Genomic DNA, 27,728 nt, shown 5'->3' with positions numbered 1-27,728 from the left:
TCATAAGTTATGGTGTAAGCATAATAAAATTAGTGGCTTAATTAAAAACATTTAAAATAAATGGAAATGAATAGGTAATTAATTACCATATTAAAATATAATTATCATGTCACATAATATAGTTAGCATAAGCTAACAGAATTTAACAACGTCTGTGAGTGAATGGTAATTACAAGATTTTTAAAAATAATAAAAATCCATTCAGAATGTTTTAAACTATAGAAACTTATGGATTAATTTAACCTATTTTTATTTACAATTTATACATTTTTGTCCCTCTCCTCCCCCTCCCCCTCCTCTCTCTCACTCTATCAATTTATTTATCTATTTATTGGATTTTTTGTAATTAATGTAGTCATTTTTTCTCTTTTATGAAGGAAAAATATTTTTTAAAGAAAAATGAATAATAAAAATGTATAATAAAATTATTTTTTTATTAAAATTATATACTTATAATATATTGATAAAGATAATATTCTAAAACGAATATGTATATATAAATTAAAATGATATAAAATATATGTAAATATAAAATTATTTGAATATATATATATATATATATATATATATATATATATATATTATAATTTTTAATATATTACTAAATCAATTTTAAGTAAGTCTTTCAAAAAGATTGAGGTTGATTTTTCTCATTTCCACATAAAAATATATTTTTTTCCATATGATACACCATTTTTCTTTTACTTTTTTGAACATTTAATTCTATATTATAAGTTTTTGTTAATTATTGTCTTTAGCAATAATTATATGCTGTGGTGTTTTGAGGTGTGGTGTTGAGAGACTTTAACAGTTAATAAATTTCTGAGAAGTCTTTAGACGCTTTAAAGCGTTTTTGAGAAGTGATCTAGTTTGATCATGAGAGAAGAAGTATATAAGGTTTTTTTTAAGAATTAAACTTTATAAGTTTAGTTCTTAAAAATCTTAGAGATATAAGTTAGAAAAAAAACTCTCTAGAGTCTGAGTTTCTCTTCATCTTTGAACTTTCTCTTGAGAAGGTGATTTAGAGACCAAATTTATATAGTCACTTTAGCAACTTATTTAAATACTATTTTAGAGATTGATTATAGTTGGTCCTTAATTCAATCTCTATTTTCATTAATATTTTTAATGTATTTAGAGACTAAACTTTTAGTAGTTAATAGTTTAAAAATATTATTTATTTAATTAGATACAACATTTTTGGTCTCTAATTAAAATATAATCAGAGACAAATTTTTTTGTCACTATTAAAACACTTTAGAAATCCATATTTTAGTATTAAGATGCACTACAATTAGAGACTAAATTTTTTAGTTTCTAATTATTTGACACAAAAATATTTGGTCTCTAATTAAAATACACAAGTAAATAATAATTGATTAATTTTTTAGTCACTATTAACTCATTTTAGATAGTTTTTTAGTATCTAATTATGCTATATTAGAGACCAATATATCGATATATGATAGAAATGTAATATGCAACTGATTTTTTTAATCAATAATTTATTTTAGATACATCGAGCTCTAATAAAAAAATAATAAAGATTATTTTTGTAATTATTGTTAACTCATTTAATATTTTAATTGAGTCAATCAATTAATAGAAATTTAAATTATTAAAAAAATTCATAAACATTCAATTTTATTTTAATTTTACTTTAATTTTAATATTTTTTAAAATAAATATCAATCTTTTTGATAATTATCAAAGCCCAACCTTTAAACTTATATTTTGTCTAACTCACCAAAGTCCAAAGTTTTATCTCAAAATATAATAAAGTCCAAAATTTAACCTATAATCGGATATATTCCTTTAAGTGAGTTTAAAGTCCAACCTATAAACCCAAAATTTATTTTTCTTATAACAATTAATAGTGTACTTTATCACGTTAAAATTAGTATAAATAGAATTGATCATAAAAAAAATAAGGTCCAATTGTTAGAGTAAAACAACAAAATTTTGCTATGATGAAATTTAAGCCCAATTGACCTCACCTTTTCTTTCACCAAAAAAAATAAAAAAATGAAGCATGTTTCCGGTAGGTTGTTCTTGTTTTTGTATTCATCACTTCCCACATTTCATTTATTATGATTCCTTTATATATTTTTAAGTTGTATTTTTATTTAAAAAATTAACTTGATTTTTTCAGAAAAGTCATAAAATTATCCATCATAATTTTTTTATCCTAGCTTTTATACATGTATTATTAACTAATACTAAACTAAAATATTTTTTATTAAACTTGTAGTTGCATATTGCTTTAATAACTCTTAAATTACTAGAATATAATTTACTTCTATTTTTTATCCAAAAAAATTACCTTTTTTATTATAGTTATATAGACTAGTAATTAGTTAATTATTTGTTTTTCGTAACCTAGCTATTAATAATTCCTAAAGTGCATGAATTTTTATTATGTTTTTGTGTCTGCAAAATTACATGTGACTTTCTCACTTTTCATCTTCTTTTTTTTTAGTTACGCATTAAACAGATGGAAAGAGAAACTTAGATAATTGACACGTATAATTTCATCCTCGATCTTCTTAGATTTATAATACCTCGTCGAGTCCAAAGCTCCAGCTCAAATAGCAGAAGCAAGTCAGGAACTGGAGTTGAAGCGAAAGAAGAAGGAGCTCGCAGACAAGACAGTGCGAAGAGATGAGATGATTAACGTTGCTTCACTCTTGGCTACCCGCATCAAGAACACAGTGGAACGGAAGAAAGAACATGAGCTATTCTTGAGGATTGCGGGAATGAAAATAACCTTGCTTGGCTAGCCGTTTCGACCTTATCCGTTGCCCTCTTCTTTAGAAGCCAAATTGCTATGCATAGAAGATATGGCAAAATACAGCCACCAGTTTCACAAGGATTTTCAAGCTTGTAATGTTAAAGTTCACCCTAATAATTAATATCTTAGAAAATATATTCTATTTTCGTGTTTGCAGCTACACTGAGCAAATTGCTTTGATAAATTACTTGGACAAATTCATCATCGAGAATAAAGATGTAAGTATAGTATTTCATCAATCAAATTGATTTTTTTTTTTTTTCAGTAAACATGTTGAATTTATCCTTGAGTATTAACCTCATATGTTGCATTGGATTCTCGACAATCACAGTACTCTTGCTTTCGGTTTCTTTCCTTTTCCTTTTGATCAGTTGTTTTGTTACATCACTTAACTAATCCATTGTGATCCATTTTTAAATACATAATTCCAGGTAAAGATCATCATTGTTGATAGTATTACTTTCCACTTCTGCCAAGCTTTTGATGATATGGCTCTCAGGACTCGATTGCTCAGTGAAATGGCTTTGAAGTTGATGAAGCTTGCAAAAAAAAATTGTTTGGCTGTAAGACTCAATTTAATTTGCTTGCCAGAACTGTTTTGTAGTGAACATAATTTATTTTCTTCTATTAGAATATTTGTTATGATTGATTTTTGTTATACTCAGATTTGTTCCCACTTTATTGAGTATAAATTTGGATTTAATTGCATATATTTATTGTATTTTATTTACTGAATCAGGAATTGGAATATTTGTAATTAATAATCATTAAGTGTCATTAATTATATATTCAATTTTAGGTTTATAACAAGTTAGTTTCTACATTTTTTCTGTCCAAATTTTATATACACATATATTATTACCTTGTAACCTGGAGCACAGATGAATGTCAAGTCACTCATGTTTCACTTTTTCCCTATGCAGAATCACATTTCCGAACCTTGTTTGATACTTTAGCTAGGAATATTGTTGTCCTATATATTTAGCACTTCAGATTCCAACTTAGCCTGATTAATTGATCTAGAACCATAAAAATGTGTTGATAATGTCTTTAATACTACAATGTAGTTTTTGTTGTGTTTGTTATGGTATTTTCCATATGAATAGTACGATTAGTTCTAAAGTACCAGAATGATTATATCTCTTTTATTTTATATTTCTCTAACAGTACTTTAGTCGTTTTCTCTAACAGTAAGATGGAATTGCATTTTAACAATAGCTTAGCCAATCATTCAAGTCATACAAATAGTAATTTATCATCATTTAATAATAAGAATGCACATGCATGGACACGAACTACATATTATCATGCATGTGGCGCCAGTAAAACAACACATGGCATATTGCCGCTAGCAATACACGAAGAGTAGCCTAGGAGTACATGTCGGGTCACACCTTCTGCGCACTCTCACTAGAAGGATATACTACCAGAGTCTTGTCGGGATAGCTAAGCTGCGCAAGATACATCCCATGCACACAATGGGCGAGACTGGGACTTCCAAACCGAGCTATCTCCAAGGACTAATCCCCAAAGCTTTTACACTAGGGGGCCTTCTCTGGTGGTGTATTCCATATCGTACCCTTAAAACACTTATGCAAATGATGCATATCAATCAAGACTCTATGCATTCTCATATCACATCATCGCATTTCGTCATCATATTTCATTATCACATTTCATATCCCATGTCTCAATATCACATTTCACTTTACATCATCATATTCACAAAGCCTCCACAGAGCACTTTAATTTATATCAAAACTCGTTTATTTATAAAATTAAATACATATTTTTACATCTCATCAAACAAGGAATATAACAGAAAAATCAAATATCAAAACAGAAAATATTTCATATTTTGCCTATTTCTCATAGGGTTTCCCGGAGGAACCCATAGAGCATTCTAGATCATATTAAAACATATTTATTTTCAAAATTATGCATCACATCCAACAAGGAACACAACAAAGTAATCAGAAGGCAAAATAGAAAATATTCATATTTTGCCCGTTTTCTAATAGGGTTTCCCATAGGAACCCATAGAGATCTCAAGTCATACAATTAATTGTATATAAGAAAAATAATAAGCAAAACAGATACAATTGGGAGAAACTCCTCATACATGAGCATACATAAAAATACAGCAAACACAGGATTGGGGGCCAATCCCACTACCCAGCATACAATCCCACACCCAGAGCGAGGTTTCTCACTCCCCCCTTACCTAGATGAGCAGAAGACAAAGGTGTGATCTAAGGTCGTTCCTGAGTATTCTTCCTTAGAGCTCTTTGTTTCTCCTTTTTTTTTTCCTAACCCTTCAGAACTCAAATGAGGTAGATAGGGTTAACGCTACTTGACTCCTTAAAATTAATTAATTGGGCTGGGTCAACCCAACCCATTTTCCTTCTCTTCTAACCCACTTCTCTTTTTCCTCAAAATAATTAAATAAAATAAATACATGTATATTATAAAATATTTTTCTTCTATAATAATAATATATTTCTGACCCAAAATATAATAATATAATTTCAATAACAAAATATCAAATAAAATCAATCTTCTCTTAAAATATATAAATATTTATTTAAATATGCTAATAAAAAATACTTTTTTAATACGTACAAAATAATTGTCCAAAACAATAATTATTTAAAACGTACAAAATAATATTCTTCTATAATTATTAAAATAATTATGACCAAATACCATATAATAATAATTATTATTATTATAATAATAATAATAACTTTATTGAAAACTGGGGTGTTACAATTCTCCCCTCCTTTTAAAAATTTCGTCCTCGAAATTACCTGAAGTAAATAAAAATGGATATGTCTCCTGCATTAGACTTTCTAATGTTCCACCTTAGGCTTTTGGAATACTACACATGAGTCCACAACTTTCTCTACTCCTCTCTTCACCTTGGATCACCACGCTTCCGCTACATCACTCTCATACATCCTCCTAAGGTCCTAATTCATCTAATAGCTCCTAAGTGAATACTAAAAGTACTCTTATTGCCTTTTTCTAAGATCATCTTCCTTAATTTGGGATTATTAGACATATAGATTCTATCCTGAAACCACAAACCACCATCAACTTCCACTCGAAAAGGGCTATCTATACCCTTACCAATCCTCTCCACTTGGTTCACTAAGAAAGGATCTAACGCTTAGGCTCCTCTATTCTCATCCATTAATTTGCTAGTCACCTTCAACATACTCAATTCAATGCTTCTAAGGGTAAGCTCACAAATCAAGCTTAATTCTCTAAACTCTTCAATCAAATTTAACCTTTAAATCATCAAAATGATAGATGAAAGATCATCCTACTCAAGGCATCTGTCACCACATTGCCTTTACCTAGATAGCAACTGAGATTAAAATCCTAGTCCTTAAGAAATTCCAACTATCTCTTTTGGTCAAAAGATATTTAAGACTCTAACAATCACTAAATACCTCAAGCTTAGAATCATATAGGTAGTGTCTCCAAATCTTAATGTAATATCATAACCACTAACTCATAGATAAGGTAGTTCCTCTCATAAATTTTCAATTGCCTAGAAACATAAGCTACTACCTTTCTTCTTGCATCAACAATGCATCCAAATTCATCTTATAAGTACTACTATATACCACAAAAGGCTTACTAAAATCCAATAATATTAACACTAGTCAATCTTGCCTTAAGAGTTGGAACTACTCTCATACTTACTATCCCACATAAAGAGAATACTCCTCCTAGTGAATGTAGTTAAGGGCAATGCTATCTTAGAAATTCCTTCAATAAATCTCCAATAATAATAAGCTAACCTCATAAAACTCTTATCTTCACTAACTGGCTTGGATATCTACCCACTTAAACACAACTTCTACCTGAGACAGATCCATGTTTACCTCAACTGGAATTTACAGGAACTAGAAAACTTATCACATACAATAAAAAAATAATAATAAAATAAAATAAAATAAGATAAAATAAAATAGTAATACTTAGATAACTTAACATACAACCGTCTTGAATATATCTCCACCCTCAACTACAATATGATCATATCACACCCTAAGATCAATCTCACTAACCACACGACATTCACCAATTGATCCCTATTTAAGATCATCTATCCACATATCAACATACATGCATATTAAATCATATTAGAATACCTACTTTAAACCTTCAAATATACCATCCATAAGCATGTACATGAACAACCCTTACCACATAGCATCATACAATCTTAAACAACCTCTCAATCCACATGAAAACACCTCAAAACATCTTAACAAAATAAATTCTTATCCTTGCATTGCCTACTAACCCAAAAACATTATTACAGCCTACTTCTCCTTTCAACAACTATCAAAGAAAATAACACACAGAGAGTTCTACTAATCCAAATGATCTCAAACCTATCTCAAACGAAAGCTAAGAGAATAAGCTACAAATCCTATGAAGACATAAGATTCTAAAAAGATCATCTTCTTAGCAAAAAAGCTCAAAAACCGCAGCAGATATACTCAACGCTTACAGCTAGACCTTTGATCACCAAAGTAGCTATAACTAGAGTTCTAGACCTCCGTTTTACCTGATTCCAGTTCCATTGGAAAGATAACGTCCAAGGCTACAACTTTTGTGAAGACCATAAAATCTAAATCTGTCAATATGGTACTCATACTGGAACAACAAGACTGCAGCGAAAATATCCTCTACACCAAACAGCAATAATATATCAATATATCTAAGCCTACAGAAACATCTCAACCCTTCCAAACTCACACCTCAACTTCATATTCAAGCTTTCCACTACAATCCTAAACCAAAACAACTCACATATTCAGTATAAAAGGCTTAGAAAATAAAATTCACATGCTACCTAAACCATAAAAGGTCAACATGCAACCATCAAACTCTAGAAATCATCAACACTTCAATCACTCCTTAAGAATACCAAAACTCCAATTCTCAACATACATCATCCTTAGATTCAATCGCTACAACTATAGCTTTAAAAAAGTCCACCAATCGTAAACTCTTAATACACTAAAAACAATCAATGTCTTACCCAAGTCTAAGGCCTCAATAGTTCCTATAATATTAGCACAATATCTCGTCTACCACTACTCGCACATATGCTTACAACGCAAGCGATATTACTCAACCACTACTTCTTCCGTAAGCAAGAAGTATCAAACAAATAAGCAATCATAAGAATGAAGAAGAGCGGTCATAATGGTATTAGCTAACACTATCATGACTATCATTCCTCTAATTACAAAATAACTTAACAAGAAGAACATCATCATCATCAAAGCAAAACATCATCAAAGTACACAACAAATAAGACACAATCAGAGTACACAACAGAATCACGATAAGTACATAACTCACGGCCGATTGGATCAATCTGGCTGTGATACCACTTAATGTGACACCCTCTACCCCAACATATATATATATATATAATAAAAAGAAATATCTCATTGGATAAAAAAAATATTTAAAATTGAAACAAAAATTTCAATAATCATGTGAGTAGAGAATTCACATTCATGTCCTTAATCCAAATAGAAAATAAAATTACAAAGAATAAAAATTGAATTTTCCAAAATATATACTTTAATAAATCATAAACAATGTCATATTCTAATTCTATCTATGTCCTGATGTCACATGTCCTATCAGAGCAAAATCTCACATAGAAGCCTCAGCTCCATCGTCCACATCCTCAGCCTCATGCTGTTGATGGTCTCCTGTATATCAAACAAGGGAAACAACACAAAAGAAAGGAGTGAGAAACATCTCACTCTGGCTCACGGTGTAGGAACGCACACCGGATAGCCAAACACAAACAATACAGTTACCTCATAGATCAATCAACAACAATAGCTTATCCAATCATCCAAGTCATACAAATAGTAATTTATCATCATTTAATAATAAGAATGCTCATGCATGGACACGAACTACATATTATCATGCATGTGGCGCCAGTAAAACATCACATGGCATATTGCCGCTAGCAATACACGAAGAGTAGCCTAGGAGTACATGCCGGGTCACACCCTCTGCGCACTCTCACTAGAAGGATATACTACCAGAGTCTCGTCGGGATAGCTAAGCTGCGCAAGATACATCCCATGCACACAATGGGCGAGACTGGGACTTCCAAACCGAGCTATCCCCAAGGACTAATCCCCAAAGCTTTTACACTAGGGGACCTTCTCTGGTGGTGTATTCTATATCGTACCCTTAAAACACTTATGCAAATGATGCATGTCAATCAAGACTCTATGCATTCTCATATCACATTATCATTTCCCATGGTCATATCACATCATCGCATTTCGTCATCATATTTCATTATCACATTTCATATCCCATGTCTCAATCACATTTCACTTTACATCATCATATTCACAAAGCCTCCACAGAGCACTTTAATTTATATCAAAACTCGTTTATTTATAAAATTAAATACATATTTTTACATCTCATCAAACAAGAAATATAACAGAAAAATCAGAAATCAAAACAGAAAATATTTCATATTTTGCCTATTTCTCATAGGGTTTCCCGGAGGAACCCATAGAGCATTTTAGATCATATTAAAACATATTTATTTTTAAAATTAACCACATACTCATGCATCACATCCAACAAGGAACACAACAAAGTAATCAGAAGGCAAAATAGAAAAATTCATATTTTGCCCGTTTTCTCATAGGGTTTCCCATAGGAACCCATAGAGATCTCAAGTCGTACAATTAATTGCATATAAGAAAAATAATAAGCAAAACAGATACAATTGGGAGAAACTCCTCATACATGAGCATACATAAAAATACAGCAAACACAGGATTGGGGGCCAATCCCACTACCCAGCATACAATCCCACACCAAACCTCCCTTACCTAGATGAGCAGAAGAGAAAGGTGTGATCTAAGGTCGTTCCTGAGTACTCTTCCTTAGAGCTCTTTGTTTCTCCTTTTTTTTTCCTATCCCTTCAGAACGCAAATGAGGTAGATAAGGTTAACGCTACTTGACTCCTTAAAATTAATTCATTGGGCTGGATCAACCCAACCCTTTTTCCTTCTCTTCTAACCCACTTCTCTTTTTCCTCAAAATAATTAAATAAAATAAATACATGTATATTATAAAATATTTTTCCTCTATAATAATAATATATTTCTGACCCAAAATATAATAATATAATTTCAATAACAAAATATCATATAAAATCAATCTTCTCTTAAAATATATAAACATTTATTTAAATATGCTAATAAAAAATACTTATTTAATACGTTCAAAATAATTGTCCAAAACAATAATTATTTAAAACGTACAAAATAATATTCTTCTATAATTATTAAAATAATTATGACCAAATACCATATAATAATAATTATTATTATTATAATAATAATAATAACTTTATTGAAAACTGTGGTGTTACAATACTCACTGTATTGTCTTCACTTTATCCTTTTTTTTTTCTTTTTTGAAGACAATGGAAATCGTGGATTCTTCAATAGTCTTGCTATAATGCTCGTGTCATAGCCATAATTTCCTCAATTACCTTGAGGTATTTTTCTCATTATTTGTGATGTATCACAATATTTATTACAGTTGTTTATTTGTATATATTATTGAAATTATTGTTATTCTTTTGTTGATTTTAAATTGTTATTGAACTGTTTATTTTTTTCATTATTTGTGGTGCTCGAGGTATTTTTCTCACTATTTGTGATGTATCACAATATTTATTATAGTTTTTTATTTGTATTATTGAAATTATTGATATTCTTTTGTTAATTTTAAATTGCTATTGAGCTATTTATTTTTCTCATTATTTGTGGTGATTGAGATATTTTTCTCACTATTTGTGATGTGTCACAAATGTTTATTATAGTTGTTTATTTGTATTTTTTAAATTATTGATATTCTTTTGTTAATTTTAAATTGCTATTGAGGTGTTTATTTTTCTCATTATTTGTGGTGATCGAGATATTTTTCTCACTATTTGTGATGTGTCACAATGTTTATTATATTTTTTTATTTGTATTAATGTTTATTATAGTTTTTTATTTGTATTATTGAAATTATTGATATTCTTTTGTTAATTTTAAATTGCTATTGAGTTGTTTTTTCAACTTTTGAGTTCTAAAATTATATTTGTTTGGATTGATGTCTATAATTTTTCTTACAATTGGAATCTTTAGTTGTTCTTAATTGTTCCTAACCTTCTCCATACTGTTTTTATTGTTCTTAGTTGTTCCTTTAGTGTGGTGACTATGGTGTTAAAAATGTGGTAAATATTAAAACCTCACAACTACACACTTAGATGTTAGGACCTTTTAGATTTATATTAATTATAACATTTTTATAAACGATAGAAGATGGATATTCGACAAAGTCGTGGTTGGATGTATGATAGACTAAATTCAGATCGAAGGGGATATACTGACGCATTTTTAAATGGGGTAGATGAACTTGTGTCTTATGCATCCCTACAAACAAACTTATCAAATGGAAAAATGAGATGTCCTTGTTCTAAATGCGAAAATTTGAAGTTCTTAAATTCTGAAGAAGTTAAAGTTCATCTTTATAAGAAAGGATTCATACCTGATTATTGGTATTGGACATGTCAGGGAGAAAGTGATCTAGACCTGTGTGTAACTTTTAATACCCATACTACTACTACACACGAGGGATATAATGATCATTTAAATAGATTTGAGAACATGGCTTATGATGTTGTTGGTTCAGACTACGAAATCCATTATGATCAAGAAATGGATGAGTCTCCAAATATAGATGCTCAAAAGTTTTATGACTTGCTACATGCAGCTCAAAAGCCATTATGGCCAGGATGTAATGATCATACTAAATTATCTGTTGCTGTTAGATTGCTGGCACTTAAATTAGAGGGAAACATATCCCAACGATCTTTTGATCAAACAATGTCTCTTATGAAGGAGACACATCCTCCAAATAATCTTATCCTGGAAGATTATTATAGGACAAAAAAAAATAGTTTCAAAACTTGGTTTGACAGCGAAAAAGATTGATTGTTGTATCGATGGTTGTATGTTGTTTTACACTTTTGAAGATATGAAATTAAAAGAATGCAAGTTTTGTCATAAACCTCGTTACCAAAAACAAAAAAAGGTTGGCATTGGTAAACACAAAGAAGTACCTGTGAAGAGAATGCATTACTTACCACTCATTCCAAGGCTTAAGAGATTATATGCCTCAATGAGTTCTGCTCCACATATGAGGTGGCATTATGAGAATAGACGAGAATCAGGGGTGTTGTGTCATCCATCAGATGGTGAAGCCTGGAAGCACTTTGATCAAATGTATCTTGAATTTGCAAGTGAACCAAGAAATGTGAGGTTTGGTTTAAGTGTCGATGGTTTTGTGCCTTTTACTAATACTGCTAAACATTATTCTTGTTGGCCAGTAAATGTCACACTTTATTATCTTCCTCCAGAACTATGCATGACAACTCCTTATATGTTTTTGGCATTACTCATTCCTGGACCACATAATCCCAAAGGTAAGATAGATGTGTATTTGCAACCGTTGATAGATGAGCTAAAACAGTTATGGGATGAAGGAGTGGTGACATATGACATTTCGAGGAAACAAAATTTTGTAATGAAAGCTACACTAATGTGGACTATTAGTGATTTTCCTGCATATGCAATGTTGTCAGGTTGGAGTACATCTGGTAGATTAGCATGTCCGTATTCTATGAATCAATCAAAGGCTTTCAGATTGAAAAACGAAAGTAAATTTTCTTGGTTTGATTCACATCGTCAATTTTTGCCTATTAACCATTCTTTTAGGAGAAATAAGGATGCATTTTACAAGAATCGGATAGAAAAATCTCAACCACCTTAGTTTTTAAGTGGGAATGTGATGTTGTGTATTTTACTCGTATTTTAGCACTTTAATTCACAAGAATTCATAGCATAATCATGCATATCTTTCATGTTTTTAATAAATTTTTATATCATTTTCCTATTTTATGCTTTTCTTGGTATGTGTTGTGTTTTCTCTGAGCAGGATCAAGATTTAAGAATTAAAGAGGAAATGCTGAGCTACAGGGAAAATCACGGCCGTGATTCTAAATCACGCCCGTGATTCACCAGAGAAAATCACGGCCGTGACTCCCAATCACGCCCGTGATTCACTTCGCGTCGATTTGGTGAATGAATGTGCTCCAGAGAAGATCACGGTCGTGATTCTCAGTCACGGCCGTGATTCACTTCGCGTCCCAGCTTTTTAAGTTTTATGTTTTATTTTTTATTTTTGTAATTTTTATCTTGGTAGTTTTACCTTTTTACCCTTTTAGGTTATAAATTAGATGAGGTTAGCCTAGAACAACACTTTTGTTTTCGGAGACAGTTTTTTAGTTTTTGACACTGAGAGAAGGTTGGGCGCCTGTGCCATCGACTCTAAGGTTTGCTTTTCTTTTATTCTCCTTTTCTTGGAGAACTACTATGAACTCCTGTGAGTAGTTTCCCTTTTTCTGGGATCAGGGCTTAGCCTCTGAGAACCTCTTTATTAATGCATTATTCAGTTTCTTAATTTTATTCCAATTCTTGATCTGTTCTTTTATATTTTATATATGAACTTTAATATTATTGTTTTCATAATAACATTAATTAAGGATGAACTGAGAGGAGAACTTGATTATAATTATGATAAACAATTAATCTTAATTTTCATAATCATAGATAATTAGGGATGAACTGAGAGGAGAACCTAATTATCGGAACCTAAAGGAATAGACTTGAGTGTTAAATCACGAGAGTAGATTTAAGCTTTCGAGGAGCAATAGATTAACAAAGATCTTAACGGGTTTAATTGAACGCAATTACCACGAGAGTAGGGATTAATTTTAATTAAACACGTCCTCGTAGCCTGAGAAGGTGCAAGGATTAAATTAGGTTAAGACTACCTTCAAGATGGAATAGAATTAATTAATGAAAATAATAATTCAATAATGTTGGAACTCTTTGTGCGAACCCTAGATTCCCGGAAATCTCCTTATCTTATCTTAAAGTTTTATCTTATTCATTAATTGCATTACTATCTCTTTTACCTTCAAATCTGATCTTATCATCTCAAAACAGAAATTCCATCTGTTTTAAAATTCAAATTAAAATACTAGTAATTCTAGGTCAAACACGTAGTCCCTGTGATTCGATATTTATTACTTGACGACAACCGTACACTTGCGGTTTTCCACACAACAAGTTTTTGGCGCCGTTGCCGGGGACTACGTCTCTTGATTTAAATTACAATTATTTTAATTCGATTTTTTTTTTTTAAAAAAAAAAAAATATTTAATAAATAAATTTTTTTTTTTTAGTGTTTACTTCTCCAATTCAGATTTCACGGGTCACTTTCTTTTTTTTTGCAGTGCCTTAGGATTAATGCAAAAGAGATCTCTACGTCTTGGGAAACCAACACCACTTGATCCTGAGATTGAAAGAACTCTCCTGAGAAGGAAAAGAAACCTTTCTAGAGAATTTGACATGGCTGCACAACGAGATAATTTACCGCTTCGGGATTACTCTGCACCCGTAGCTCGTGGGATACCTGGAGGGGAGATGCGAACTAGAGCTACTGTACCAGCTTCTCTGGTGAATATGCTCAAACAGAACACCTTTGGAGGACTACCATCAGAAGATCCTAATGACCACTTAGAGGGGTTCTTGGAAATCTGTGAGACCCAGCAATTTGATGATGAAGTTTCTGATGGAATGCGACTCCGCTTATTCTCACTCACCTTGAGAGATAAGGCAAAGGTGTGGCTAAGAACAGTGCCTAGAGAAAAGATAGCAACTTGGGAATTATGTGAAAGAGCTTTTCTAGAGAAATTCTTTCCTCCTTCTAAAACTAAAGAATTGAGGAAGAAAATCACTAATTTCCAACAAGGCACTGGAGAGACTATTTATGAAGCATGGGAGCGGTTCAAAGGATATCTTCAAGCATGCCCACAACATGGCTTCAACCGTTGGCTTACCATCCAATTTTTCTTTGAAGGATTGGACCAACAAAGCACCATGATATTAGACTCAGCAGCTGGAGGATCTTTCATGGGGAAACCTATTAATGACTGCATGATTATTTTGGAAAATGTAGCCTCAAATCACAGCCAATACAGTGAAAGAGAAGTCACAGCAAGGAAAGGAACTCCGGGGCGATATGAAGTGAACAATATTGAGTTACTCTTAGCAAAATTTGATACTCTTAATCAAAGATTAGACAAGATGGAAAAAGCTAAGGTTAATTCAGTGGCTACAAATCAAGTATGTGACCTTTGTAGGGAACAAGGGCACACTGCAGTAGATTGTACCTCAATTTTTACTGGAGAAAAAGAAGATACTACTGAACAGGTGGTAGCTTCTCATAATTTCTATGACACTCCTCGAAGAGAGAAGAGTAATCCATATTCCAACACATACAACCCTGGTTGGAAGAATCATCCTAACTTTTCTTGGAAGAATAACCCAGTTCAAGGAACTAGCAATCAGCAACCTAATTTCCGTCCGTCCAATCACTTCATTAATGGGGAAGGAAATCCAGTACAGACACCCTCAATTCAACAAAGTGTTTCAAGATTAGAAAACCTTATGGAGAATTTTGTCACTAATCAAAAACAGACCAATGATTCAATGGCAAATTCTATTCAAAACCTTGCTGTCAAGGTTGAGAATATTACTCTCCACAACAAGATGCTGGAAAATCAAATTGCACAGTTGATGCCTAGTTCAAACAATTCTCCAGGTAAGTTCCCAGGTAAAACAGTTGCAAACCCAGCTGAAAATGTTAATGCTGTTACTTTAAGGAGTGGGAAGAAATTAGACAGACCTGTGTCTAATCAAAATGATAATATTGAGATTGATGAAGACGCTTCTCCTATGGTTGAAAAACCTGAAAAAGAGAGATTAGAAAAAGAAAAAGTATCTTCATCAAAGCCTCAAACTGTTTATCACCCCCCAAGTCCTTTTCCTCAAAGGTTAGCCAGGACTAAACTTGATAGACAATTTGAAAAATTTTTAAATATGATCAAACAAGTGTATGTAAACATTCCATTTGTAGAAGCTCTACAACAGATGCCTACATATGCTAAATTTCTTAAGGATCTTTTAGCTAACCGAAGGAAATTGGATGATAGAGAGACTGTTACATTGATCCATCATAATTTGCCCAAAAAACTTAAGGATCCTGGTAGTTTCTCTATACCTTGTCTCATTGGAAATCTAAGGTTTGAAAAAGCCTTATGTGACCTTGGGGCAAGTATCAGTTTAATGCCTTTATCAATTTGCAAGAAATTAGATATGGGAGAATTAAAGCCTACAGCAATGTCAATCCAGTTAGCAGATAGATCTATAAAATATCCCATAGGAATTTTAGAAGATGTTCCAGTTAAGATAGGTAAATTTTTAATTCCGGGAGATTTTGTTGTTTTAGAAATGGAAGAGGACGAACAAATACCAATCATACTAGGTAGACCATTTTTGGCTACAGCAGGCGTGATAGTAGATGTCAAACATGGAAAATTGTCCTTATCCATTAATGATGAAACAATGGAATTTAATATTGCTAAATCTGTTAGACAACCTTCTCTTGAAAATATTTGCTGCAGGGTTGATATATTGCCTAAAGACATGGAGGAAGAAGTCATGAGATCTATTTTGAGGGATCCCTTGGAGAATTTTCTAGTTGGAGGAAAGCACATAGATATTGAGGGGATTCAACCTAATTATGCTTGCTTGATCGATTCAAGTCCCCCGTGTAAAGAAAAAGATCCTCTAGTAGAAAGTCTTCTTGAGTCTTCAACAGATTGGGGTTAGGAGGATGTACGCATTTCATTAATTTTATTCCAAAAAAAAAAAAAAAAAAAAAAAAAAAAAATTCAGAGTTCCAGAGAGAATCACGACCGTGACTCTAAATCACGGGCGTGATCTTCTCTGGAAATTTTTTTGGAAAACTCCAGAGAGAATCACGACCGTGATTATAAATCACGGGCGTGATCTCCTCTGTTTGAATTTTTGAAAACTCACAAAGAGAATCACGGCCGTGATTTCCAATCACGCCCGTGATTCCCTGCTGAGGCTCAACAGATACAACCCGTGATTTTTGAAATTCCCCTTTCCCTTATATATTTTTCCCCCTCCTTTTACATTCTCACTTCTCTCAAACTTACGAACTCTGCCCATTCTCTCTTTTCTTCTCTCCCAAACCCTAGCTTCTCACTTCTTCTCCCTCTTCTTCCCTCTTCCTCCCACATTCACTCCTTCCGTTCATCCATGGCTCCCAAGCGCACCCGTACCGTTGGTTCGTCCTCCACCGCTTCCGATACCCACAGTTACGAGGAAGAAGCAAGTGAAATTCCGCACCTTCCTCCGAGGTTCTATCGGAACGATGAACAGCGTGAGCGGAACGAGGTATTACGCTTCCGCACTATCCATCCTACCAGGTATCTCGACTTCCCATTTATTCGTAAGTTGGGTTTACGTGCTGATATCAATTTCATGTTAACTAACATTGGGTGGACAACCTTTGCTACCGTGCATAATGATGTTGTTTATCCTCGACTAGTTCTTGAGTTCTTGAGCTCTCTCCACACGGAAATATTATCTGGGCCAAATTGTTCTGAAGGTTTGATTTCTTTCCGTATGTTTAACCAAGAACACGAATTAACCCTGGCTCAGTTCAATAATATTTTTGGATTTCCCACTGGAGGGAGCACGAGAACCCCAAGTTCTTTCAACCCTGGTTCTTTTTGGTATAGTTTGACAGGTACAAGCAATTGGGTCGCTGGAAAATGTAATTCCTCTGCTTTCCGCCATCCCGCCATCCGTATTATGCACCGCTTTATTGCCTCTACTGTTTTGGCCCGAGGTGATTCTGAAGGAAAGGTTCGTTTGAGCGACCTTTTACTTTTATGGGCTATGATGGAAAACAGAGAGGAGCCTATTGATTCTGGCAGTCATTTGGCACGACAGTTCCAGAGTATTTCCAATACCAGCCACGGTGCGATTGTGAATGGCGGCCTCATTACCACTATAGCCAAACACCTTGGCTATCACGCTTGGCTGGACCAGTTAGAATCACTCCCTGGAAGCCGTACTATTAATTTTGCTACCTGCTCTTCTATGAACTGCATTGCGAAAGATGAAGATGATAAATACTACTTTGTAGTAACCCAGTCGGGAGTGCACCACCAGTTACCAAATCCAACATACACCGTGAAGAACCGGGCTACACGGCAGTTTCCACTGGAGCCATTAGAGGACCTACCTCCAGCAGCTGAGGAAGCGGCTCCTGCAGATGAGGAAGCAGCTCCTGAACAACCCCCTCTACATCCTGGACCTGAGGTGGACAATGCTGCTATCCTGGCAGCTATTCAATCAATGGATAACCGGCTGAAACAAATGGATGAACGCCAGCAGCATTATAATTACATGGTTGATCAAATGTATCAATGGCACATTCAACGGTATCCAGATGATTTTCCACCACAGTGAGATCTTTCTTATTCCTTATTTTACTCTGATGCTTAGGGACAAGCATTCCTTTCTGTTGTGGGTTGGTTGCATATTCATGCATTTTATAATTTTGTCAAAATAATCTATCATGCATTCATTAGCTCTTTGCTTCGGGACAAGCAAATCTTTAAGTTTGGGGTTAGGAGGATGTACGCATTTCATTCATTCATTCATGCAAAGTAAAAAAATAAAAAAATAAAAAATAAAAAAATCATGCATATATACATATTCAGTTAATCCCAGCTTGAATTTGTGTTTGAAAAGTAAATATTTTTAATGAAATTGTTCGTCTTTGAAAATACTGAATGTGATGAATTGAATCTTGAAGTCTCAGAACAAAAGGTTGAAAAATTAGCTGGTTTTGTGGCTAGCACTTGGTTCTTAGTATTGAGACTTGAAATGATCGAGAATTATAAAAATAGTCTCTTGAAGATAAATTCTTTTTAATTCGTGCTTAAAAGCTTTTGGGGGGTAATAAAAAAAAAAAAAAAAATCACCTAGCACCCCTTTGAGGTCATAGGTTAGAGGGAGAATATTCTTAACCTTAGAAAACTAAGGGAACTAATTAGCTACTGGGGAATTGTTTAGTAAAATAGCTAGACCCCCTTTGAGGCTACGTGTTCTTGAAATTATCATCCTCTCTACACTGATTGGCTACTGGGGAAATGTTTTAGGTGAGACAAAAACAAAAATAAAAATATTACCCCTATTTGTGTCACAAGCATTGAAAAATTATTTCTGTTAAATTATCTTCGTTTGACTAATGAGCTTTACAAGATTTGACATCATGAAACTCTTAGAAACTAAGAGTTGGCGCTAGTAATGAAAGATTAAGATTCTAATTGGACCTTGTGAGACTAAGAGTGAAGATTTTAAATGCTCAGTTAATTCTTGATGATTTTTTTTTCAAAGTGCTAATTATTGTTTGAGGACAAACAAAAGTTCAAGTTTGGGGTTATTTGATGTTGTGTATTTTACTCGTATTTTAGCACTTTAATTCACAAGAATTCATAGCATAATCATGCATATCTTTCATGTTTTTAATAAATTTTTATATCATTTTCCTATTTTATGCTTTTCTTGGTATGTGTTGTGTTTTCTCTGAGCAGGATCAAGATTTAAGAATTAAAGAGGAAATGCTGAGCTACAGGGAAAATCACGGCCGTGATTCTAAATCACGCCCGTGATTCACCAGAGAAAATCACGGCCGTGACTCCCAATCACGCCCGTGATTCACTTCGCGTCGATTTGGTGAATGAATGTGCTCCAGAGAAGATCACGGTCGTGATTCTCAGTCACGGCCGTGATTCACTTCGCGTCCCAGCTTTTTAAGTTTTATGTTTTATTTTTTATTTTTGTAATTTTTATCTTGGTAGTTTTACCTTTTTACCCTTTTAGGTTATAAATTAGATGAGGTTAGCCTAGAACAACACTTTTGTTTTCGGAGACAGTTTTTTAGTTTTTGACACTGAGAGAAGGTTGGGCGCCTGTGCCATCGACTCTAAGGTTTGCTTTTCTTTTATTCTCCTTTTCTTGGAGAACTACTATGAACTCCTGTGAGTAGTTTCCCTTTTTCTGGGATCAGGGCTTAGCCTCTGAGAACCTCTTTATTAATGCATTATTCAGTTTCTTAATTTTATTCCAATTCTTGATCTGTTCTTTTATATTTTATATATGAACTTTAATATTATTGTTTTCATAATAACATTAATTAAGGATGAACTGAGAGGAGAACTTGATTATAATTATGATAAACAATTAATCTTAATTTTCATAATCATAGATAATTAGGGATGAACTGAGAGGAGAACCTAATTATCGGAACCTAAAGGAATAGACTTGAGTGTTAAATCACGAGAGTAGATTTAAGCTTTCGAGGAGCAATAGATTAACAAAGATCTTAACGGGTTTAATTGAACGCAATTACCACGAGAGTAGGGATTAATTTTAATTAAACACGTCCTCGTAGCCTGAGAAGGTGCAAGGATTAAATTAGGTTAAGACTACCTTCAAGATGGAATAGAATTAATTAATGAAAATAATAATTCAATAATGTTGGAACTCTTTGTGCGAACCCTAGATTCCCGGAAATCTACTTATCTTATCTTAAAGTTTTATCTTATTCATTAATTGCATTACTATCTCTTTTACCTTCAAATCTGATCTTATCATCTCAAAACAGAAATTCCATCTGTTTTAAAATTCAAATTAAAATACTAGTAATTCTAGGTCAAACACGTAGTCCCTGTGATTCGATATTTATTACTTGACGACAACCGTACACTTGCGGTTTTCCACACAACAGAATGAAGTATGGGAACAAGTTTGTTGTCTCCCAAAAATAATTGAGGTTAGTCCTTGTATATGTGATGGACATGGTGTGTCTCATAATTGGACAAAGTAGAGCATCTTTTGGGAGTTGCCTTATTGGAAAACCAACTTAATATGACATAATCTTGATGTGATGCATATAAAGAAAAATGTCTTTGTTAATGTCTTTAATACAGTGATGGACATCAAAGATAAGACTAAAGATGATGTTAATGCAAGAAAAGATTTGAAAGAGCATTGTCGACGACGTGAATTAGAACTATAAGTGCATACTAATGGAAAAGAGTTAAAGCCTAAGGCAAAGTTTGTTTTATCCAATGAACAAAAAAAGGTTGTCTGCAAATGGGTTAGTGAGTTGAAAATGTCTGATGATTATGTCTCAAATTTGCATAGATGCGTAAACATAGAAGAAAGGAAGTTTTATGGAATGAAAAGTCATGATTGTCATGTTTTCATGGAGAGACTATTACCCATTGTTTTTAGTGCATTACCATATTAAGTATGGAATCCTATTACCGAGTTAAGTAAATTTTTTAAGGATTTATGCTCATCAATATTATGAGTGGATGATTTGTTGTTGATGGAACAAAACATTATTGTTACAACATGTAAGTTGGAACGAATCTTTCCACTTGCATTCTTTAATTCCATGTTTATGTTTTAAAGCCTATATTCATTTTCCAATTTTGTGTTTTAAAGTTATCCATTCAGTTATCAAAAACAAAATGTTTTGAAATTATCCTCCATGTTTTTTCGCTGACAGTTCACGTATGACGTACATCGTTAATAGTTTAGACTTTAGATAAGTATCAGTTTAAAATATGAAAGTATTTAACGTTTTTGCTTTTAACCAACTAATACAGAAGATGATTCGGTAAGATAAGATTATTTTAAGTAATTAAAGTAGTAAAAGTAGTTTTTTCTTAGTTTTTTTTTTCTTAAAATTATTTTTTTCCCTTAAGACAATTAATTTTATTTACAATTTATATAATTTCGTTGCCTATATATACGATCGTTTCGTTAAACAAGGATATCATCACAGATTGTCATTTAAAATCTTGAAAAAAATGGTGTTTTGTTCTTCCAAAGGTTCCTTGGGTGTTATGTTGTATTCCTTGGTGATTTATTTTCTAGCATTTCAGTATTGCTACGTTGATGCAAACTCAACGCTAGTTGTAAATGCTGCTACCAAAGCCACTACAAGGCGAATTCCTGACACCTTTCTTGGAGCATTTCTCGAGGTAATGCAACAAATTATTCTCCTTGCATTGCATGCATGGCATCAATATTCAACTTTAAAATTGCTAATGAATGCAAATGAAACTAATTTGGAGTTTGAAAATTTCCTTTTAGCTAAAGACATGTTTTAAAATATTTACAAAATTTATTTATTAAATAAACCAAATATAGACCAAATCACGAAAGGTAAACCAAACTCATTTCTAAAGATGTATTACATAATAACCTATTTTTCAGGAGATGAACCTATAGAAAACAAGTATCAGAAAAAAAGAAAAAAAAATTCAATTTCTAAAATGGTCATCAATTTCTTTGAACTTATTTTTCAGGAGATTAATCATGCTGCCGCCGGGGGACTGTGGGCAGAACTTGTTAGCAACAGAGGTTATATCCATATCCCAAAAACAATTCTTCATCTTTGTCTTCCTAGTTCAATGTTTCATTTAGATTTCAATATATTTTAAGTGATATTTTTCTATTATTATCAATCTAATTTTAGGCTTTGAAGCTGGAGGCCCAAACAATACCTTAAATATTTATCCTTGGACAATTATTGGAAATGAATCGTTGATTTCTGTATCAATTAACCGTTCATCTTGCTTTGAGCGTAATAAAGCTGCATTACAAATGGTGGTGCACTGTGGTGGTTACACACCTTGCCCTTCTGGTGGCGTTGGCGTCTCTAACCCTGGTTACTGGGGCATGGTAAGAAAATAATTAATACATATAAATATTTTTCATATTTTTTCTTTTTATTATGTAAGTTTAAATATAGCAGAAATGAATCTGAAAATAAAGACTTGAATAATGTCACACCTTTATTTTTCTTAAGAAATGACAAATTTATTATTAGTTTAATGTATATCTTTCTAAAAGTTTTTTTTTCTTCAATGATCATCAGAATATCGAGCAAGGGAAGAGGTACAAGGTGGTCTATCATGTTAAATCAGAAGGAAAACTTAATTTTCAACTTTCATTCACGGGTGTTGATGTTAACATAGTGTCATCAAATATCAAGTTAGTTCTTTTTTTTCTTTAGAAGACATGTGGTAGAGATTCTGCAACCTATATTCATAAGATTATTTGTTGTGATGGTTCTTGACAGGTATGGTTATGGAGGTGCAAAATGGAACAGGGTGGAGATAATAGTGGAAGCAAAAGCTACTAATCATATTTCAAGTCTTCAAATAACCACTACCATCCAAGGGGTTTATTTGTTAGACCAAGTGTCAGCATTGCCATTGGACACTTACTTGGTTAGTAGAATAAAAGAATCACACCTTATAAATCAACAAATGTGGCTAAAGATGAAAACCCCAGTACTTTAATTTTTAAGATATAATATTAATTATTTTGTCTTACAATAATTTAAAGTGTCATCAATTATTCTGGGGAAAAAATAGTTCACCCAAAATTTTGGTAATTAATTACTATTGAAAATTTAAATAAACTTTGATCTCACATTAAATTACAATCGTAATTTAATCCCAAAAAAAAATCTTAAGGAAGGAATTATTCAAATTAATTATCATAGTAGTAGTTTTCACGTGTTCTCAGTAATAAAATAATTAATAATTATTATAATAAGTTCTCAATACCCAATGATGGCAGTGCATTATATTTTGTTTGTTCTTTTCCTTGATATCATTTCACTCTTCTCTTGTCACAGGGTCATGGCTTCCGAAAGGACCTTTACCAAATGGTTGCAGATTTGAAACCAAAAATTCTTAGATTTCCGGGTATGTTGAAATTCTATGATTTCAGAGTGAGGATTTGTCATACAATGTATTTATTTATATATTTATATTTTTATATTGGGGAACAATATACACTGCATTCTTACCTAAACAGTTAAATTAAATTTGTAAAAACACAAATCAGTTTCTATACAGTTATAAGTAATTAAAAAGAATGTATCATGGTGGAAAAAAAGCTGCTGAAACTGATCTAGTTGTATTCACCAGCTCACATGTAATTAGGGCATTGTGTGCAAGGGTTTATGTCGAATTCCATGTAACCATTGGAATAACTCTATTTGTGAATGGCGATGCATTAGGTGGCACTTATGTTGAAGGTAATTATCTGCAAAACAAATATCAGTGGAAAGATACTGTTGGACCATGGGAAGAGAGACCTGGACACTTTAATGATATTTGGAACTATTGGAGTGACGATGGAATCGGTTATTTTGAGTATCTCCAAGTGAGTATCTTTTTACATATATAACATAATTGAATTTGTCCTATTTTTTTCTTCTGATTTTTTACACCATTTGTCCTACTTAGTTAATTGAATTAATATAATGATTTAATATTTTTTAACAGCTAACAGAGGACCTTGGTACATTGCCCGTATGGGTGTTCAACGCTGGTATATATATATATTCATTCATCTTACTCCAATTGAAATTTGTTCTCAACAATCACATGCAAGTATTTGAATTTTTATTTATTAATTAATTAATTTAAATGTCACATTTAGGTATCAGTCGCCATGACGAAATTAATACATCAAACATAGCACCTTACGTACAAGTACAACTTTCTTCCCTTGCTCTTTTCTTCTTAGTTAATTATGAATTATATCTTTATATTTACTATAAAATCTATGCATTAAAAGGACGCTCTCGATGGCATTGAATTTGCAAAAGGCTCTCCTAGGTCAAAGTGGGGTTCTGTTAGAGCTGCAATGGGACATCCTAAGCCATTTGACTTGAGATTTGTTGCTATTGGAAATGAAGATTGTGGTCTTTTTAATTATGAAGGTATGCAATTTTATTGTGTTTATCATCCTGTGAGCACATATTTTAGTGCAATCTTCATATATATGTTAACCATGAAAACTTGTTTTATACGACTGATCGATCACCTTTGAAATTTTGCACGATTATAAAGATCGACTTTGATTAATTCAATTGTTAATTTAATTTAATTTTTTTGACTTTTTGTTTCTTATCAGGAAATTACCTTAGGTTCCATGATGCTATAAGATATGCCTACCCTGATATTAAAATTATCTCAAATTGCGATGCTTCTACTAAACCATTAAATCATCCAGCTGATTTGTTCGATTATCATGTAATGATAACATTCTGATACTACATATTGAACTTTCATTTGTTGCTTCAGCTTTGGCAAGAGTGTTTTCTTGTCTTGTGTTTTTCAATTACTCACATCCTTCTTAATGTTTTATTTTTATTAGATTTACACAGACTCCAATGGCATGTTTTCTAAGTCTACTCAGTTCGATCACACATCACGATCTGGTCCAAAGGTTTGATTAATTTCAGTTTTAAATTTTTATGAACTCTTCCAATTCATCATTTATCGATATTGATTTATCTGTCATTTGATATATGAGTGCTCAATTTGATTACAGGCTTTTGTTAGTGAATATGCGGTGTGGAGAAAAGATGCTGGAAATGGAAGTCTTTTGGCTGCTGTGGCTGAAGCTGCGTTTCTCATTGGATTGGAAAAAAACAGGTTTACGAATTTGTTTTAACTTTTTTTAATGTACTGTGTTTTGTGTAGTTTTTCAACTTAACCATATAAAGTTTTTTATTTCTTACATATAATATTTTTTTTTTCCGATGCAGTGATGTTGTCGATATGGTTTCTTATGCACCACTGTTCTCAAATATAAATGACAGGAGGTAATTTTCTTATGCTTTTGCCTTGAAAACTTATACTCTTTAACATAGAATAAGAACTTTGAAAATTTATTGTCGGGAATTATTGTTGATTTCAACATATATGGTTCCCATAATAACACAAGATTGTGTAAACGTGTCAATGTAGATGGGTTCCGGATGCAATTGTGTTCGACTCATATCAGGTTTATGGAACTCCAAGCTATTGGGTGCAAAAACTTTTCATTGAGTCCAGTGGAGCAACATTTCTTGACTCAACACTCAGTACAATTAATTCATCCAATAAACTCATTGCATCTGCAATTATTTGGAAAAATTCTACAGAGAAGAAAAACTACCTAAGAATAAAGGTAAGAGGTGTCCTTTTTCAACTAAACTGAAATTCTGACTATTGTTATATGCAATGTCTGAAAGTGAAACAAATATGAGCATCTTTTAGATTAGGTCTAGTTCATTTTTCATCTTCGATTAGCATTTATATTTGGTGTAAATGATTTTATCTATCACTATATTCACCTGGAGTAATAATTGATTTCTGCAGGTAGTAAACTTTGGAACAGCAAGTGAGAGCCTTAGCATTTCTATAATTGGGTTGAACGCAACCGTGCAACAATATTATGATACTAAAGCCACAGTCCTTACATCTAACCAAGTAATGGATGAGAACTCCTTCTCAGAGCCGCAGAAGGTACAATTTGGTTTTGCTGTACTTGTGTTAGATACATTACATAAATTAGTAAAAACCTATGCCATTAATCATTTATGGCTACTCATTTTAAATACAGGTGGTTCCACAAACAAGTTCACCAGGGAAGGTTGGCAGTAACGTGAAAGTGATTCTCTCCCCCTATTCAGTGACATCATTGGATTTGTTAATTTGATAAGAAGATAGTTCCGAAGCAAGCGATTTTGTGGCCTATCTTTTACGTTATGCGGAAATGTATTATTATCAAGAGTTTGAGCACGAAGATGTGCGAGTATTATACTGAGTTCCGTTGTCAAGGCTTAAAAATATGTAACTGTTTGTGTTAATTAAAGAAGAATGTTATTTCCGTTTATTTTATGTTATATTTTTCGCATTTTAAATGACAAGAAGAACAAACTATAAGTTTTTTTTTTTCTTTTTTATTTGAGATCATAAAATTGAAAGTTAAAATCATTTTTCAATTTTACTACCGCTTTGTTGACATCATATATAGATGCGCACCAAGTAAAATATCAACTAGGATCAAAACTAAAGCTTGTTTTCCAACTCCATGTCTTTAGTCCTTGTCTTCATACAAATCTTATTTTAAAATTTTCTCTTCTTTAATTATCTTTTAATATCAAATGATCAATCAACAACTAAAAATAAAACAAAATTTAAACATAAAATATTAATACAAAAATATCACTTGACATTGTCTATATTCTACAACGATCATTACATAATTGAGGTAGAAAATAATATATATAATGACATTTTTATAAAATAATTGATGTAAAAAAAACTTATTTTACATTGATTTAAATCAAAACTGGTGTAAAAAAGAGTTTTTTACATCAATTTAAATTTCATCCGATGAAATAACTTTTTTTTTTTAAATTTCAAAATCATGAAATGAAAAGCAATAAAGGAAGCTTTTATTATTATTATTATTTTATTTTTAATTTTTTATATTGTTTTCTTGTTTTGTCTGGTAATTTTTGTGGGGGCTATTTGAGCTACTAGAAAAGGGGGCTCATTTGGGCTATGGTGGTGGTTAATGATTTTACAGCAGGTCAGTTAGAAACATCTCACTCAGGTTCAGGCATAGAAATAAATGTTAGACAACACACATAACAATCATAAAAGAAGGTACAAGTACAATTCATAAATAACAACACATAAACAATCACTTATCATGCAATGATGTCATGGACTTGACTCTTAAATGCATGCATGTGGCACGAGTCACGTGTCTCATAATCACATATCACTTGGTATGTTGCCAAAACAACATACTTGGAGTAGTCTAGGAGTATATGACGGTTCAACCGTGCGCTCTCAACAAGAAGGATGTACTGCTAAGATCTCGTCGGGATAGTGAAGCCACGCAATACATCTCATGCACACAAACAGACAGAACTGAGCCTTCCAAACCGCGCTATCCCTTAGGAC

General features: G+C 32.3%; 1 protein-coding gene and 1 non-coding gene across 2 annotated transcripts; one reads left to right on the top strand and one right to left on the bottom strand.

Moving 5' to 3' along the window:
• Nucleotides 1–14,715: 14,715 nt before the first annotated feature.
• Nucleotides 14,716–14,822, bottom strand: LOC145957615 (small nucleolar RNA R71). Its single transcript, XR_014433658.1, has one exon. It is a non-coding gene; the product is annotated as a small nucleolar RNA R71 (small nucleolar RNA).
• Nucleotides 14,823–21,656: 6,834 nt separating this feature from the next.
• On the top strand, nt 21,657–27,407 carry LOC145957600 (alpha-L-arabinofuranosidase 1-like). The gene is made up of 15 exons (XM_083074068.1): nt 21,657–22,644; nt 22,841–22,956; nt 23,045–23,195; nt 23,609–23,678; nt 23,996–24,141; nt 24,264–24,309; nt 24,421–24,473; nt 24,559–24,703; nt 24,898–25,016; nt 25,141–25,212; nt 25,318–25,421; nt 25,535–25,591; nt 25,737–25,938; nt 26,130–26,276; nt 26,374–27,407. Exons 1-15 carry the CDS (start codon nt 22,567–22,569, stop codon nt 26,467–26,469), a joined length of 1,602 nt encoding a protein of 533 aa, XP_082930194.1. The 5' UTR covers nt 21,657–22,566; the 3' UTR covers nt 26,470–27,407.
• The last annotated feature ends 321 nt before the right edge of the window (nt 27,408–27,728 follow it).

The sequence above is a fragment of the Cajanus cajan genome, chromosome 4 (assembly GCF_000230855.2).
Source record: "Cajanus cajan strain Asha chromosome 4, NIPB_CcT2T_4, whole genome shotgun sequence".
NCBI classification, from domain to species: Eukaryota; Viridiplantae; Streptophyta; class Magnoliopsida; order Fabales; family Fabaceae; genus Cajanus; species Cajanus cajan.
The sequence above is the reverse complement of the archived record's forward strand: the minus strand, read 5'-3'. Positions and strand labels throughout refer to the sequence as shown.

Bases quoted from the DNA above. Each gene is read 5' to 3' on its own strand.
- LOC145957600 (XM_083074068.1), top strand. From the start codon at position 22,567: ATGGTGGTGCACTGTGGTGGTTACACACCTTGCCCTTCTGGTGGCGTT. The intron at 25,422-25,534 runs GTTTACGAATTT...TTTCCGATGCAG, and splicing joins ATTGGATTGGAAAAAAACAG to TGATGTTGTCGATATGGTTT. The intron at 26,277-26,373 runs GTACAATTTGGT...TTTTAAATACAG, and splicing joins CCTTCTCAGAGCCGCAGAAG to GTGGTTCCACAAACAAGTTC.